General features: G+C 42.0%; 1 protein-coding gene across 1 annotated transcript in view; it reads left to right on the top strand.

The window, feature by feature from the left end:
• WDR49 (WD repeat domain 49) overlaps positions 1 to 15,468 on the top strand; it is a 144,977-nt gene that overhangs the window by 11,321 nt on the left and 118,188 nt on the right. The window contains exons 3-6 of the mRNA XM_068280948.1: positions 8,969 to 9,409; positions 11,632 to 11,808; positions 13,191 to 13,365; positions 14,872 to 15,039. Of these exons, the coding sequence (XP_068137049.1) occupies positions 8,969 to 9,409; positions 11,632 to 11,808; positions 13,191 to 13,365; positions 14,872 to 15,039 (961 nt within the window). The remainder of the gene's footprint in view (positions 1 to 8,968; positions 9,410 to 11,631; positions 11,809 to 13,190; positions 13,366 to 14,871; positions 15,040 to 15,468) is intronic.

The following is a 15,468-nucleotide window of genomic DNA, read 5'->3' as shown; positions in this document are numbered from 1 at the left end:
TGCTCTCGCCAATCAAGCAACGATGCTGCCTGCTCGCTCTGCTGTCACTGTGACAGGAGAGCTTCATAACTGGTGACTCCCTGATTACTGTGAGCCAATCACAGTAACCAAACTCTAAAACGGGCCAGAACTGTCTGGTCCCGAAGGGGTTAAAATCAGTGTTTTCATCCAGCTTTAAGCTTGAAGTAGGATTGGGTTAAACACCTGAAATGTTGCTGGAAGCTTTAACCATATTGTGATATTTCATAAAGGAAGAGCACATGAGGGCACAGAGGTGACATAAAAGTGGGTGTGCCAAGTAGTGCTGTGATGCTGTGAAGCAGGGATTTATAACTTAAGTCTTCAAAGGACCGAGGTCTTCACACATTTTTGGCACAGCTCAAATGATTAACTGATGGGACTAAATTAGGAAAGGTGTGGTTCATCAGGCAGAACACATTTCTCAGTCTATCCTAACCACTGGCATGGATATGGCCCTTGGAGACAAGAGTTCAACACCTGTGCTGTAAAGACATAATGAATAGCAGAGCACAGCACCCCCTAGTGATCCTCTTCTTCTTCTTCTAGCCCAGGCATGGGCAAACTTGGCCCTACAGCTGTTAAGGAACTACAAATCCCACAATGCATTTGCCTTTGAGTCATGACTGTGGCTGTCAGACTTCTGCAATGCATTGTGGGATTTGTAGTTCCTCAACAGCTGGAGGGCCAAGTTTGCCCATGCCTGTTCTATCCTCCTGTGGTGTGAAAACACCATTATCTGGCTTCGGCTCCCCCTGGGTGTCTGATCAATTCACCGGCATCTATGTACGTTTCATGCATTTAGCAAAAAGACTGCAAATGATCGTCTTTAATGCAGTGGCCATCCTTTCTTCTTTATAGCTGTCTGTACAAAAAGGAATGTTTTCAACCACCTTTTGCCCCCCCCCCCATTCCTTTAGAATTGGAATTTGTTATTCCTTTCATAGCTTGCACTCTGTTATACATTTTATTCATCATGTTACATCTGTCATTTTAATCACCAGTTCGGTATGTTGTATGTAGTTTCCATATGTGCCCCTTGTTTGTTTTCCTACAATGTACAGTGCAACGGAATATTGGCCCCTTATAAATCATAATAATGATGTAAAGACTATATGGTACTGGCTATAATTACTGGAAGACGCCCTTGCTTTTGAATTCCCGCACTTCATACATGTGTGTGTATGTTGTCTGGAGCTAGAGGTTACATAAATAATACAATAAAATGTTTATATCTCCATTATTTTGCACAACTATGTTAAATAAACAAGGCAGCTCATTTTAATAGAATAGAAGTAACTGATTAGAAATATGCTATTATAGCCGTTAGGTCAAAGTGCACCTGTAGGAGAGTTCCCCTGTGTTTAAACAGCAAATAACATACTGATAAGCATACCATGAACTGTTAAATATTAATTTCAGACTTCAGTTCACCTTGGCGCGACTGTGAGTTGATACGTAAAGTCCTTTGTACACTCACATACACATACTCTCATGCAAATATTTACTGCAGACTAACTATCCAGGAACGGGAGCTGCTGACCAGCTTCTACACCGCTATCATAGTATCCATCCTTTGCTCCTCATTATTTGTCTGGTATTCTGGTGCAACTGCTAGCGACAGATATAAACTGCAGAGAAGATCATCGGATCTCCCTTGTCACCCTTCAATCTCCTTCACTCTGCTAGGGTGAGGACGAGGGCCACCAGGATTTACCAATACCCCTCCCACTCAGGTATTCGCTACTTCGAGCTCCTTCCATCTGGTCACCCTTATAGAACTATGCCTTCCAGAACCACCGCAAGGACTCCTTCCGCCAAGCAGTTCTTCTGCTAAACACCATCCCCGGGGCCAGGATCGCCCCCACAGCAGAACTCTACTCTCTTAGTTCAGCATAACTTCTCAGTTGCCCACCAGATCCTCAGTGCACTCATGGGTCAGTACTTGCACCACGGCATGGCCAGAACTGCTCTAAAGTACTAAGCGAAGGCCACGCAGGCTTGCTCTAACTGTTGATGTAAATGTCATATGTACTTGCACATTTGTTTTGTCTGTTTTGTGCATCTGTGAATGCCTGTATTATGAAGTTTGCCTATGCCATGTGTACTACAAATAATTACAAGTACGGCCTTTTTCGTACTTTGCGATTAAAAGTGATTCTGAACCACTACTATCCCTACAGTTAAGTTAAAAGCAGAGTCCTTTAATTAGCCAAAAAAAGTGCATTATTTTGTGTAGTCACATACGCAATGCAGAGGCTCCCCTGAGTTTATATGTGTCCTAACTCTGGCCCTATATCATTCATAATGCAACATGCATACATACAGTGCATGAAAAAGTCTAGGACCACATATTCTAATGTCCTCTCATGGAACAGATAGTGCTTTGGACTAGAGAGGGAGCAGTGGATTTAACCCTGGCCACAAGAATTATAGTTACAAGAAAGACCGAATCCGGGCTCATCTCCTCAATTGTGGTCATTTAAGTAAGGTAAAATGAAGGTGCTAAAGTTCCTAGTGGCAGTAGGCACCCACAATTCCTACTTCCCAATAAACAGCTATTTATTGATCCATTTAATCTGGTACAGCTTTCAAGCCATATCCCAATTCAATACCAAGGTATCTGTCATGAGACATATAAAACTTCCAATGTTATGGAGAAATAACGGCACTATACTGTTTCGGGTAACAGCAGACCCTTCTTTTAGCACAAGAAAGGGACAAAAAAAGGAATAGTAAAAACATTAAAAAAAAAAAACTAAAACAGTCAGAGTCTTTTAAAATCACATACACATACATTCATCCTAAATATTGGGCATTTGGTTTAGTCAGAACTGAATAATGTTGATATTCTTTGGTAATTTGGTCAGCTCTACAGACTATCCTGTGATGCCCTGTTACACCACCCAGCAGGATGAATAGGTCAACCATTTGGTGGTGGCATGTGTCCCATTGGATGCCTTAATCACCTTTATTTAGCTACACCCAACATAAAAAACAGACATGTTAGCTTAATGGTTTGGGTTTTGTGTGCTTAACCCTCCTGGCGGTTAATTTTTTTTGCCATACAGGCAAAAATCCTTTTTTATTATATTTTTTTGTTTTGTTTCATGTAAAGCTACCAGAGTGGTAGCTACATGAAACACCACTAGAGGGCGCATGTGTCCCTCTAGTGCGATCGTCGCCGGCATCAATAGCAAACAGGGGAACGCATATATAACGCGTTCCCCTGTTTGGCTTCTCCTGTCGCCATGGCGACAATCGGAATGACATCATGGACGTCAGCCGACGTCCTGACGTCAGACGCCTCCGATCCAGCCCATAGCGCTGCCCGGAACTCATTGGTCCGATCAAGCTGTACGCACGGCTAGCAAAGTGCTAGCTGCGCATACAGCATTTTAAATGGAGAAAATCGCCCCACCAGGGGCTGAGATATCTTCTTGCGCGGCATAGCCCGAGCTCAGCTCGGGCTTACCGCCAGGAAGGCTATGTTAGTCAGATGTAGTTAGATCAGTGTGTGAATCAGAATTTACTTGGATTTCTTCGGCACACAATTTTCTTGTGCATTCCTGTGTTGCTCTTATGCTGGGCGTACATGGCTCGATTTTGCCGCTTGATTCTCCCGCTCGATCAATTTCCCGCTCGATGCAGCAGGCGTTTTCTTATCTTCCGCTGGTTTTTCTTATCTTTTTGCATTATCTTCGAGCGGCGAAAAGATCGGGCCGGAGATCGGACATGTCGGAAATTATCTATCGAGCCATCTAAATGGCTCAGAATTGAGCCGTGTATTCCAAGCATTAGTGGCCTGTTTGATGCAGAGCTAGCAGGAGTATTGCTGCTATCCTGTGACAGCTCTAGATAGTGCAGCAGGCTTAATCTGGTTCACAGTAGGCTAATTGTTCCCCAGGTGAGCCTGTTTTGCATATTGCTGTTGGCTTGCAGTCAATTACTCCTAAATCCCTCCTGCCTAATTATTGTCCTAGTTGATTTACATGTGCTCTCTGATTGGATGTTTGTCACATAAAAGTCTCTTCCTGTCGGACCACCACGCCCATGATAGTGTTTAGTTTTGTGACTTGCTAGGACGTACTTTCCACATGTGATCTGCTTGCTATTTACCTCAGCTTGTTTTTTGACTATTCTCTTTGATACGGTACTGACCTTGGCTGTTGGCTACTCCTGACTGCGCTTCTGACTCATCCTCTGTTGATCCGCTTGGCTTGCCTGAACTCCAGTATTTGACCTTTGGTTGTGAACTGGACTTAGAATTTTTTCTGCCGTCTGATCTACTATGCATAAACTCGGGCCTGTACCTAAACTCCATCTCTGTTTGGCTTTTGTGCTATTCATCGGCTTCCTCAACCCCTGGTCCAATACTTAGCACAATTAAGTCCTGGGGCAACCAAAGTCAGCTAGATGTTTTGAAAAGTTATTTTTGAATATTATTAGGAAGTGCAGCACATATTACACCAAGCATTAGCAGCACTTGTACTGATAATCTGCAGATAATATATCCCATATGTTAGCTGTCTGCTGTCTGAGTGTCTTGTACAAGATTAGTATGCTGCTAGGAGTCCACGCTACACATTATATAGTCCACAACTATAAGTGTTTTGTCTCTGCTGCTGCTGCCTTGCATGGGTTTTGTACTACATTTTTTCATGCTACATATATGACACCAAGCACAGAGCTGCTCTGTTGATTGTCTACCGTGTATAGGCCACTACTTTAACCTCATTAACTTTTCATCATTAAGGGCTAGTGCACACCAAAATCACTATTGCTATCACTAGCGTTTAAGGTCTGTATCCACTACACGCAGATTGGATGCAGAAAAACGGACTCCAATGAATGCCTATTGCCCTGTTTCCACTAAATGCAACTAATCTGATGCAGATTTTCCCATAGGCATTCATTGGAGTCAGGTACTTTTTTAATAAAGGAGTTTTGCTATTTATTTTCCTCATCACTTACTACAACATATATTAGTTTTATATTGAAAAAAAAAACCTCAACTTACTTTTGGTACATTTGTTATTAGTCACATAGGCTTTGATAGTTAAAAATGGTGATTGGCATTCACTTTCTATGAATTTCAAGTGAAATATAGGGCAGCAGGACAATTCAGTAATCCACTTAAAGCAAATCCGAGATGAAAAACTAACTATAACAAGTAAATTGTCTATATAATTTATCTAAAGTTTAGATAGTTTACACAGCATATCTAGCTTCCAACAGCTTCAAAAGTTTATGATTATTTATTCCTGTGATACAATAAGGGCAGCCATGTTCTGTTTGGCATATTGTCACAGGCTGAGGACTGGAGATGAAATCAGCTTGCCTGTGTGTAAATTCAGTCCCCTCTCCTCATCCCTCCTCCCCTCTGCCTCTGAAATCTCTGACTAGTAACCTCCTCCTCCTCCTGCCCAGACTGAGCTCCCATAAGCCCTTGCTACGGTGCCAATGCACAAAAGGAGCTGTGGGCGAGGCTTGTTTAGTTTATAGGGAATTAGGATATTAAAACAAAACAAAAAAAGTATTTGGCTTGAGGAATGCCCTATAAACTATATGAAAGGAACACAATTATGCAATGAGTAAAAGTTTATCTCGGCTCCACTTTAAGGTGTACAAATGTGGAGCCCTTATCACATCTTTTGTGTAAGTGGATTGCTGTCCTGTGTGCCATGGCTGGCTCATGTGGTTGCATCCATTTTATGATGTAAGTAGGTGTTTCTTTAGCTTTCCTCCACCTTTTATATTAGGGGATGATTAAAATGGTCAATGAGATGCAAATAATTCTGAGTTGAAGCAGAAGTATGTAAATTTATGCAGCTTCTTGCAGTTCTGCAGCTTGAAAATGGACCAGCTAAATCGAACCTCAGAAACTTTAAACCTTTGAATTACAAAACTGTAAGTATAACACAAAACAGACATAAAAAATACGATAAAACTAGTCTCAAACAGAAAATCAGATGGCTAATAGTAAACCTTTAAAGAGAACCTGACCTGAAAATAAAATATCTAAATAACCATACACAGGTCATACTTACCTCCTGTGCAGTGCAGTTTCTAGGCTAAAATGCACCCAGGGCGAGGGTGTAAAAATTGCGCCCCCCCCCCCTGCGAGCAAGGTATGGGTGCCCGCAGTATAGGTTAGCCAGGTCTAGTTGCACTTAGTATAGGTCCCCCCCAGTATAGGTAGCCAAGAATAGGTACCCCAGTATAGGTAGCCAGGCATAGGTGAGCCAGTATAGTTGCCCCCGCTATAGGTTAGCCAGGTAGGTGCCTCCAGTATAGGTAGCCAGTATAGTTGCCCCCAGTATAGGTTAGATAGGTAGGCGCCCCCGGTATAAGTTAGATAGGTAGGTGCCCCAGTACAGGTTATTTAGGTAGGTGCCTGCAATATAGGTAGCCAGTATAGTGGCCACCTGTATAGGCTAGCTAGGTAGGTGCCCCCAATACAGGTTAAATAAGTGCCCCCAGTATAGGTTAGATAGGTAGCTGCCCCCCAGTGTAGGTTAGATTAGGTAGCTGCCTCCCAGTGTAGGTTAGATAGGTAGCTGCCCCCCAGCGTAGGTTAGATTAGGTAGGTGCCCCCCCAGCGTAGGTTAGATTAGGTAGGTGCCCCCCCCAGTATAGATTAGATAAGTAGTTGCCCCCCAGTGTAGGTTAGATAGGTAGCTGCCCCCCAGTGTAGGTTAGATAGGTAGCTGCCCCCCAGTGTAGGTTAGATAGGTAGCTGCCCCCTAGTGTAGGTTAGATAGGTAGCTGCCCCCCAGTGTAGGTTAGATAGGTAGCTGCCCCCCAGTGAAGGTTAGATAGGTAGCTGCCCCCCAGTGAAGGTTAGATAGGTAGCTGCCCCCCAGTGTAGGTTAGATTAGGTAGGTGCCCCCCAGTGTAGGTTAGATTAGGTAGGTGCCCCCCAGTGTAGGTTAGATTAGGTAGGTGCCCCCCAGTGTATGTTAGATAAGGTAGGTGCCCCCCAGCGTAGGTTAGATTAGGTAGGTGCCCCCAGCGTAGGTTAGATTAGGTAGGTGCCCCCAGCGTAGGTTAGATTAGGTAGGTGCCCCCCAGTGTATGTTAGATTAGGTAGCTGCCCCTCAGTATAGGTTAGATAGGTAGCTGCCCCCCAGCGTAGGTTAGATTAGGTAGGTGCCCCCAGGATAGGTTAGATAGCTAGCTGTCCCCTATAGTGGAGGGGGGAGCCGGAGCCGCGGGGAGGACAGCCCGACCTCTCCCTCCCTCTCCCGGGCGCCCTCCGTGCTCCCCCCTCAGATGCAGAGCGAGCAGCCGGGAAGCGCTGTTTGCAACTCACCTGCCTGGCTCCAAGCGCTGCTCTCTCGCCGCTGGTCTGTCTCTTCTCTCTGCATACATGCTGATACACGCGGCTTCCGGCTAAACAGGAAGCCGCGTGTATCCGCAGTATGCAGAGAGAGGAGACAGACCAGCGGCGAGAGAGCAGCGCTTGGAGCCAGGCAGGTGAGTTGCAAACAGCGCTTCCCGGCTGCTCGCTCTGCATCTGAGGGGGGAGCACGGATGGCGCCCGGGAGAGGGAGGGAGAGGTCGGGCTGCCCTCCCCGCGGCTCCGGCTCCCCCCTCCATTATAGCGCCCCCCTCCTAACAGCGCCCCGGGCGGCGGCACGCCCCGCACGGGGGTAGAAACGGCCCTGCTCCTGTGTAGTCTTATGCAGGAGAACAGAGGCGCCAAAAGGATAAAAGGAAGCCAAATGAGCTAAAAAAACCCCAAATTCTTGGTAAATAGAGGAGGCAGTGGTGGACCTACCTCCTCCAAGTAGACACACAATGACTGTAGTAAAGACAGTCAATATATTTTATTTATGAACTCTAAATATGCAACGCGTTTCACAGGTTTGATCCCGCTTCATCAGGCAAGCAGAAGAGCCAGGCACCTCTGACAGATCAAACCTGCGAAACGCGTTGCATATTTGGAGTTCATAAATAAAATATATTGACTGTCTTTACTACAGTCGTTGTGTGTCTACTTAGGGGAGGTAGGTCCACCACTGCCTCCTTTATTTACCAAGAATTTGGGTTTTTTTTAGTTCATTTGGCTTCCTTTTATCCTTTGGGTGCCTCTGTTCTCCTGCATAATATTGAGTCCACCCTGGGTGGAGGGTTGAACCCCCTTTTTCTCCTCTAAAGAGAACGACTTCTTATTCCTGAGTGGGGTCAGGAAAATCTCCCCACCTGCTTTTACAGTGGTTGCCTAATGGTAACCCTGGTTTGTGAGTATTAATATTTACTCTATCTAGTAACCATTTACCAGTACATATTACACTATTGGGGCTCTTGGTGTTCCTTGTTTTTATCCTGTGTAGTCTACTCCTCAATCTCTTTCTCCTCTCCTGCGTCCCATTTGTCCACTGTGATCAATTGATTTCTCCGTCCTCCATTATAAAAAATGGCCATTACCCCATAACAGCTTCCTGGTCAGCACACTGTTAAATTGTAATATCACCCACTTGAGCCATAGGGAAACATGGACATTACCTTGCGCATTCAGTTGTAACTGACAGCTGCTGATATATAACTGACAGCAACTGGTATATTTCAGTTCTGACAAAATATTGTCAGAACTGAAAGGGATCAATGTAAGAAGAAAATGGTGAGTTTGAGAGGAACTGACTGCGAGGTTAGTATGTAATATTCATTTGCAGCTACGTCATGTATTTTAAATAATTTTACTTGCTTCAAATTTCCTTTAAGCGATTTAGAATTTTTTTAAGTAATAGTTCCTAAATAGAATGAAAGAGAATAGAGGAGTTGGCCTGAACACATGTCCCGATCACTCATATGAGTGTGAGCCCTCTAACCAGTCCTCTGTGAGTTAAATCATATTGTGCTATTACTTTCTTGTTTTTCTGGAAATGTATTTTTTTTAATGCGGCACTTCTCAAAACAATGTCACATTTCTGTGTTTCTCCCGCAGTCCCCAGAGTTAGAGCCGCCAGAATGTATGAGCAAGGAGGAATTCATGGAGAGAACATACGCAGCCGTGGGGCATGGGCTGAAAGAGGAATACGGCGATTTATTTGATAAGATAGATGTGAGTCGCGAAGGTTTCATTGATTGGGACAAATTAACATCCTTCATGCTGCTTGAGCTTTACGAGAAAGATGAACGAGTGAAATCATCAGTAATTCCCCAGTGGAAGGATATTCGCAGCCTCCCATTAATTCACAAGGAAAACATCCAAAAAATAGTTTATTTGAAAGGTTCTTGCCGCTACGTAACTTTGAGCAAAGACGGATTACTGGGAGTCTGGGGAGAGAATTTAAAACTACAGAGAAGCCTGCGGATCAGCACTGATACCGTCAAGCCGAAAGATTTATGGGCGACGAGCTTGGTGTTTCTGGGCAATGTAAACAAGGTAAATATGGATATAAATATAAGTAATGCATATATCAATAAGCAGAAGGTGGGGGATCCGTTGCCTGCATATTCATTAGTTATGTCATACGGCTAGGGCATACAGTGAGGTGCATCCTGTGTCTGCTTGCCTGAGATTCAGGAACTGGATCAAGAAATATAATTACCATTCCACGTAGAAAGGCTAAATGAATGAGAATTGTCAGTGAGTAATGAAAAGCATAAATCTAAATAAAATCGGTACATTCATTATATGGCACTATAGAGAGCAAAGCCAACAGACTTCGTAAACAAACTACAAAAGTGATCCATACCGACAGTTCATTCAGGCATTTACTACGAGAACAATGCCAAATAGGGCTCATTTATCATAACTAGCGTAGAGGACAGTGGAGGTGTTGTCCATAGAAACCAATCAGATTTTTGTTTAGGAGTGGTTTACAGAATGGAACAGGTTGGAATCCTCATCTGTGTGTAAATCTACTATTAACGTCCAATCAGAAGCATCTGGAAGATGTACAAAAACAAGGAGGACCATTGGACTGAACATTTCATTTCACATTATTGCCTCTGAATGTCACAGTGAGAAGCTGTAAGAGCCAGTGTACATGTTACTTTGACATCCTTCTAACAGCAGTTCACATTGAGTTTGACGTCAGTTGTATCAGTTTGCCATCAATGTGAGATTAGTTTCTCATTCATCAAAATAGCTAGGATGTCAGCTTGGTGTCAGAAGTAGGCAGAAATAAAGATCCTGTGCACACCAGCCCATTCAGTGACCTATTGTAAACTGACTTCTCTGACTATTAGAGTATCCATAGATAAATGGGCTTCTTAGAATGAAAGGTGGGAATTGTAAAAATACCTGTGTGCAATTATGTTTCTCTCTGATTTCTCAGCAGTGGATTCTAGAGTCCCATTCAGAACTGCAGTCTGTACAGAATAAATTCTGGGTGCATTATGCCCCCTTATACTAAAATAAACGGCACTGCAGGTGTAGTAAAATCCTGTACAATGTGCAAATATACACATTTTCCAATATACCTGGATGGCATTGGACATATGGGTCCACATTGGTCCATTAGTGACTACTTATATTATTTTACAGGCAACATCCAAAAGCTTTGGGATTCTGTTATATCAGGAGGAACCTAACCTCCATTGATTCCTGATGCAACCAGCCCAATATAACATGTTTATAAGTACCAAAATATAATCACAGAATCGTCCTGCACTCAGAAGGATCATATGCCAATTCAGATTACCAGGTCTTCAAACTTTAGCTAGAGATCATGGGGCCCCATAGCAAACTTTCATGGGGCCCTCAGATAGAGGCACTCTTATGCAATGCCGCCTGCCCCTACCCTATGGATATGAGTTAATTGACCAATTTACATTATCATGCAATCCAAACTACACATAGTTCATGGGTACTGAGACAAAGTCAGAGGGCGAAGAAACACAACAACATTAATGGTTAATACATTAATTACCCACTGGACCCCCTATGCTCTTTGGCCCCATAGCAGCTGCTATGGCTATTGCTATGCCTCTGAATCACTGACTAATTGATCTCCACACTCAAGACAAAGCAAAAACTAAAGAAAAGTTAAATGATGGAGCCTATTAATACAGAAGTGGTGAACTGCTTACAGATTGTACAAAAAAATCTACCCAAAATAAATGAGTTACTAAATAGTTTAACACTGCATCCTATTTAATAGCTCTTTTTTTTTCTCATACAATATGCATTTGCCCTACACATAGGGCTTTATTTATGTTGGCTTCAGATCTTCTCTTAAAAGGGATCTGATTATAGATTGCTGCTTCTTTGATCATGTGGAGCAACCTGTTGTTTTTTTTTGGTTTTGGTTTGTTTTTGTTTGTTTTTTTACAGTGCTCATATGTGCTTTAATTACCTACTATAATCATCCAAGATGGTGGTCTGTAACACCATTCATTGGAATGACAATGACAATCTGCACCAAAAGTGACAAATGTATTAGCTGGCCCTTATGGTTTACTTATGCTTTCTAGACAAGGTCTAAACTAAAATTCCATAACAAATCAATATACAATTAACGAGTTTGCTGAAAGAAAATGTGTATGCATGAAGTGTGTACAGGTTATTAGGAGGCAGGTAAATGAGTCGGCAATGAATTCTGATTTGTATGGACTGCTATAATGTGATCTTATTAGTAAACCTGACTGTCTTTGTTGCAGATTGCAGTTGCCTTCACAAGTAAGGAGATATGTTTCTATGATCTGAACTCAAAACAAGATCTATTTTGTCAGTACAAACTTCAAGGACTTTCTGGCACACCAATATGTATGGAATACTGGCATGATCCTAATGATGGTAATAATGCAGTTCTGACATTTGGAGATGTGAAAGGACAGGTAAAACTCTAGTTATATGATTCCAATATAGAGAATCCGTTAGTCCTGTTTAATAAGTTCCTTTGCAGATCAACTTATTTATCTTTATTTATTGCCTTCATCCTAGATCTCAGCGAATGATATCAGCATTTTTATGTCCTACAGTTAGTTACATATAGTTTTGGCACCATAAGTTTAGGCCTATGATAAGCAGAGGCCCAGTGATGTAGTTTTCAACAGTGTTTTCATAAGTGTGTTAGTGAATCTCTCCATCGATTGGCTATCTCTCTAACTGATTCCCCTAATGCTAAAGCCCCTTCCTGATGGCAACACCCCCCCGCCCCTCAACACGCACACACATACATTAACTCCTTCCTGATAACCATTAACCTCTTCCCTATATGCAGGTCTAACTGGTCCACCTCTAATATTAACCATTTTCTGATGATTTAAAGCAAACTTAAAGTAAAATAAACTGATGAGATGAATAATTGTTTGTGTTTTACTAGCGGTAAATAGAGCACAGAAGTCGGTCTAATATTTTTATTTTCAGTTTAAGGGCTTTATTGTAAGACTTTATTCTAAACTGCAGTCCTGACAAAACTGCCTTGCTGAGCTGAAAAACAGACAGAAGTAATGACCTTTTTAACTTTGTAGTGCTAACACCTTATCAGAAGCCCTTTCTCAGTCATATAAAACTCTTTTTTGCTTCAATTTACTTTTCGGGAAACAATACTGAATTCGGCAAGCTGTTTGACAAGTTCAATTGAATAGATAGCAAGTAATTTAACCCTTGCTGTACTGGAAAAAAAGGGATTTAAGACAATATGTTAGTAGGGCCAGCACTATAATCTACCTATATTTAGCACAGCATGTCACGTCACTTCAGGTGTGCTTTAAATTAATCTCCTCCCCCTCTGAGGGTACATCATTTCAGATACCTAAGCTTACCCCCCCTACCCCCATAAATCCCTTCCTGACGCGTATACCCCCCCCCCCTTTCCTACCACATTAACCATTCCTGACACCTAACAACAAATAAACTATCCGATTATCCTTACTGATATTACTTACTTTGTCCATTTCAGCTGCAGCAACTATCACCTGGCATTAGTCTCCATTGCTTGCCTATAGCAGTGCTATTGGTCCTGGCACCATCTCATATCAGTGTTATGCAGTGCCCAAACCAAGCACTGATGGGTCAACATGCCAAATCCACCTGCTTTCTCTGCTATGTACTTTTACAACCCTATATTGAGAATAAATAAGTAGAGTTATAGGTAATAACAGATGATCCATCTTTGATCCTTCATGTGTAACCACAATTCCCTGCACATCAGGTGAAACCACACAGCTTAGGTTTTGCTGATGTAATGTGTTAATGACACCTGATGTTATTGCAGGTACAGGCTATCTGTTTCACAACAGCTACAATATCTTTGTTTGAGCGTCCAGCTAATTCTACTGAGGATCAGCAGACTACTCTTTACATTTCCTTGAATGAGCTGGTTTCTGGATTACACAAATGTTGCAGCGTCTTAAGGCACAGACTTCATGAGAACAACTGGGTGCGCCAAGGTATTCTGCTCCATCTATGTATCACTCCTTCATACAACTGGAATGATGGCTTTCCATACTTATTTCCTTTGAAAATGTGTACCTGTAATGCAGGCTTTTGGCTTCAGTACTTGCTGGGTCACGCCCCTGGAGAACATGAGCCAGTGGAGTTAGATTGGCATTTACACAGATGATCTTTATTCTTCTTCTGTACAGTATGAAATGCAGAGGGTTAGTACAACAGCAAAGCAAGTAGCACTTTAATCTACAGTGAACTGGAAAAGCAGTTAAATGCCACTCTATACCATTGTGTAGTAAGAGTGATGGTTCATATTAAAGGTGTACCTGAAGTAACATGTGACATGATGAAAAAAACATAGAATCATGTAGTACTAGCTCTACTAAGAGATTGTTTGAAATCATTTTCTGTTTTCTAGTACAGCAAGAATTAAAAAAAAAAAACTTGAGTTGTTATCTATGTTAAAGAGCTTATCAAACAGCTGGTTGAATTAGTAAATTTCCTGAAAAGTAAATAGAAGGTAAAACAACTTAGAAAGAGTAAAATAATTATTCTGATATGGTTTTAGTGCTGAAAGGTTCAAAGGGTCATTACTTCTGTTAATATAAGGTGATTGCCCCCATTCACAAAGATTACAGGATTCCACTTTATAAACTAAGGGGGGCATTTCCAACAAGACCACTTTGGTAGAATCAAAAGATCAAAATCCGATCAGGAGTATGAAAGGAGTCACTGTTCAGTCTTATTCAATGCAAGTCTCAAGTAAAAACACACAAGGCTCCTCAACACTGGCTTTGATGGATTAAAACTCCCTCCCTAAACTGCAAGACTTAGGGTGATGTATGTCTTCAGTGTTTCCACAAAGAGGCTGCAGTCACCTACTGCTGTGTTGAACTTTTCAAATAGGTCCGCACATTAAGATAAAAATATGAGTCAATGCTCAAGTTCTATCAACCGTGTTAAGGTTACAATATTTTACTCTTCCTCTTGAACACTATCACATCACATTTAGCAGCGGGAAGGTTACTGGATATCTGTTAAAGATATGCTTTAGTTTTGCTTCAAGTGCTCCAGGCTACATTATTCTGCTCAGAAGATGACAATACTCTGTTTTCATTGCAGAAATATTGTAATCTAATTGCACAAAGAACCGTACCTGCAATCTCCTGTCTAGTTTGACCTAAACCCTTTGATTGATATTCCTATTTCCAGTACATTGAGAAAAAGCATGTTCTGTGCATTATGGTGTAATAAAGTCACAGAATGCCGCTACCCATTTCACAGATAGTTTCCAGAAATCTTTTGCTTCGGTACAAAAGGTTTGAATAAAAATATGACAGCTTCTTAATTGACCTTAATGGAATGGCGGTAATCTTGTAGCATTTTCAATCTGTCATGGCAATAAAGATCATTTTCAGATTTGCTTGACATTTTTTAGCGGTGCCCGATGTAACTTCAAATAGCATCTTGCACAAAACTAATGAGGATATTTCTGTGTTCGTCCACAGTTAGTTACAGCTCTCATTTAGAAGCTTTCCTGTCGTGTACCACGAGTGACAATAACACAGTGGTTCTGGCTTGGAGAGAGAAAGGCAAAACACATCTGAGGACAACATCACTGAACATCACCAAGGGAATTAATGGCTTTGATTATGACTCTGGATTGAATATAATTGGTATGTACTAGGTTGGGAAACATCCTGTGAATGAGTTTGTTGGTCTAGATCTGGTAATTATGAAATAATGAAAGAGTTGGAGTCATCAAATCCTAATTTACACTAAAGTAAACATTTATCAAATTTGAGACATTGCCACAGCCACATAAGGATAAGGCTGCATACTATGTAGTTGTACCACTCACTCTGAAGTGCTTGTTTGCAAAACTGAGGCTACAGAGAGAATTGGTATGTCCTGCTACAACTAGAATTCTTCTTATAGTGGCCCAATTGTAGTACCTGTAGTTGCATCCCTTTCATGTCACCTGATCATACTCCAGATTCATCCATGATGGACAGCTTGGCGGGTGGTCAGGTTGGTAGGATGGACATTTGTCTCAATTCAGAGAATGGAGTGAAACAAAGGGGACATGGCTATACTTGCTGTCA

Source organism: Hyperolius riggenbachi, chromosome 4 (assembly GCF_040937935.1).
Source record: "Hyperolius riggenbachi isolate aHypRig1 chromosome 4, aHypRig1.pri, whole genome shotgun sequence".
NCBI classification, from domain to species: domain Eukaryota; kingdom Metazoa; phylum Chordata; class Amphibia; order Anura; family Hyperoliidae; genus Hyperolius; species Hyperolius riggenbachi.
Note: the sequence above shows the minus strand (reverse complement) of the source record. Positions and strands in the feature narration are given on the sequence as shown.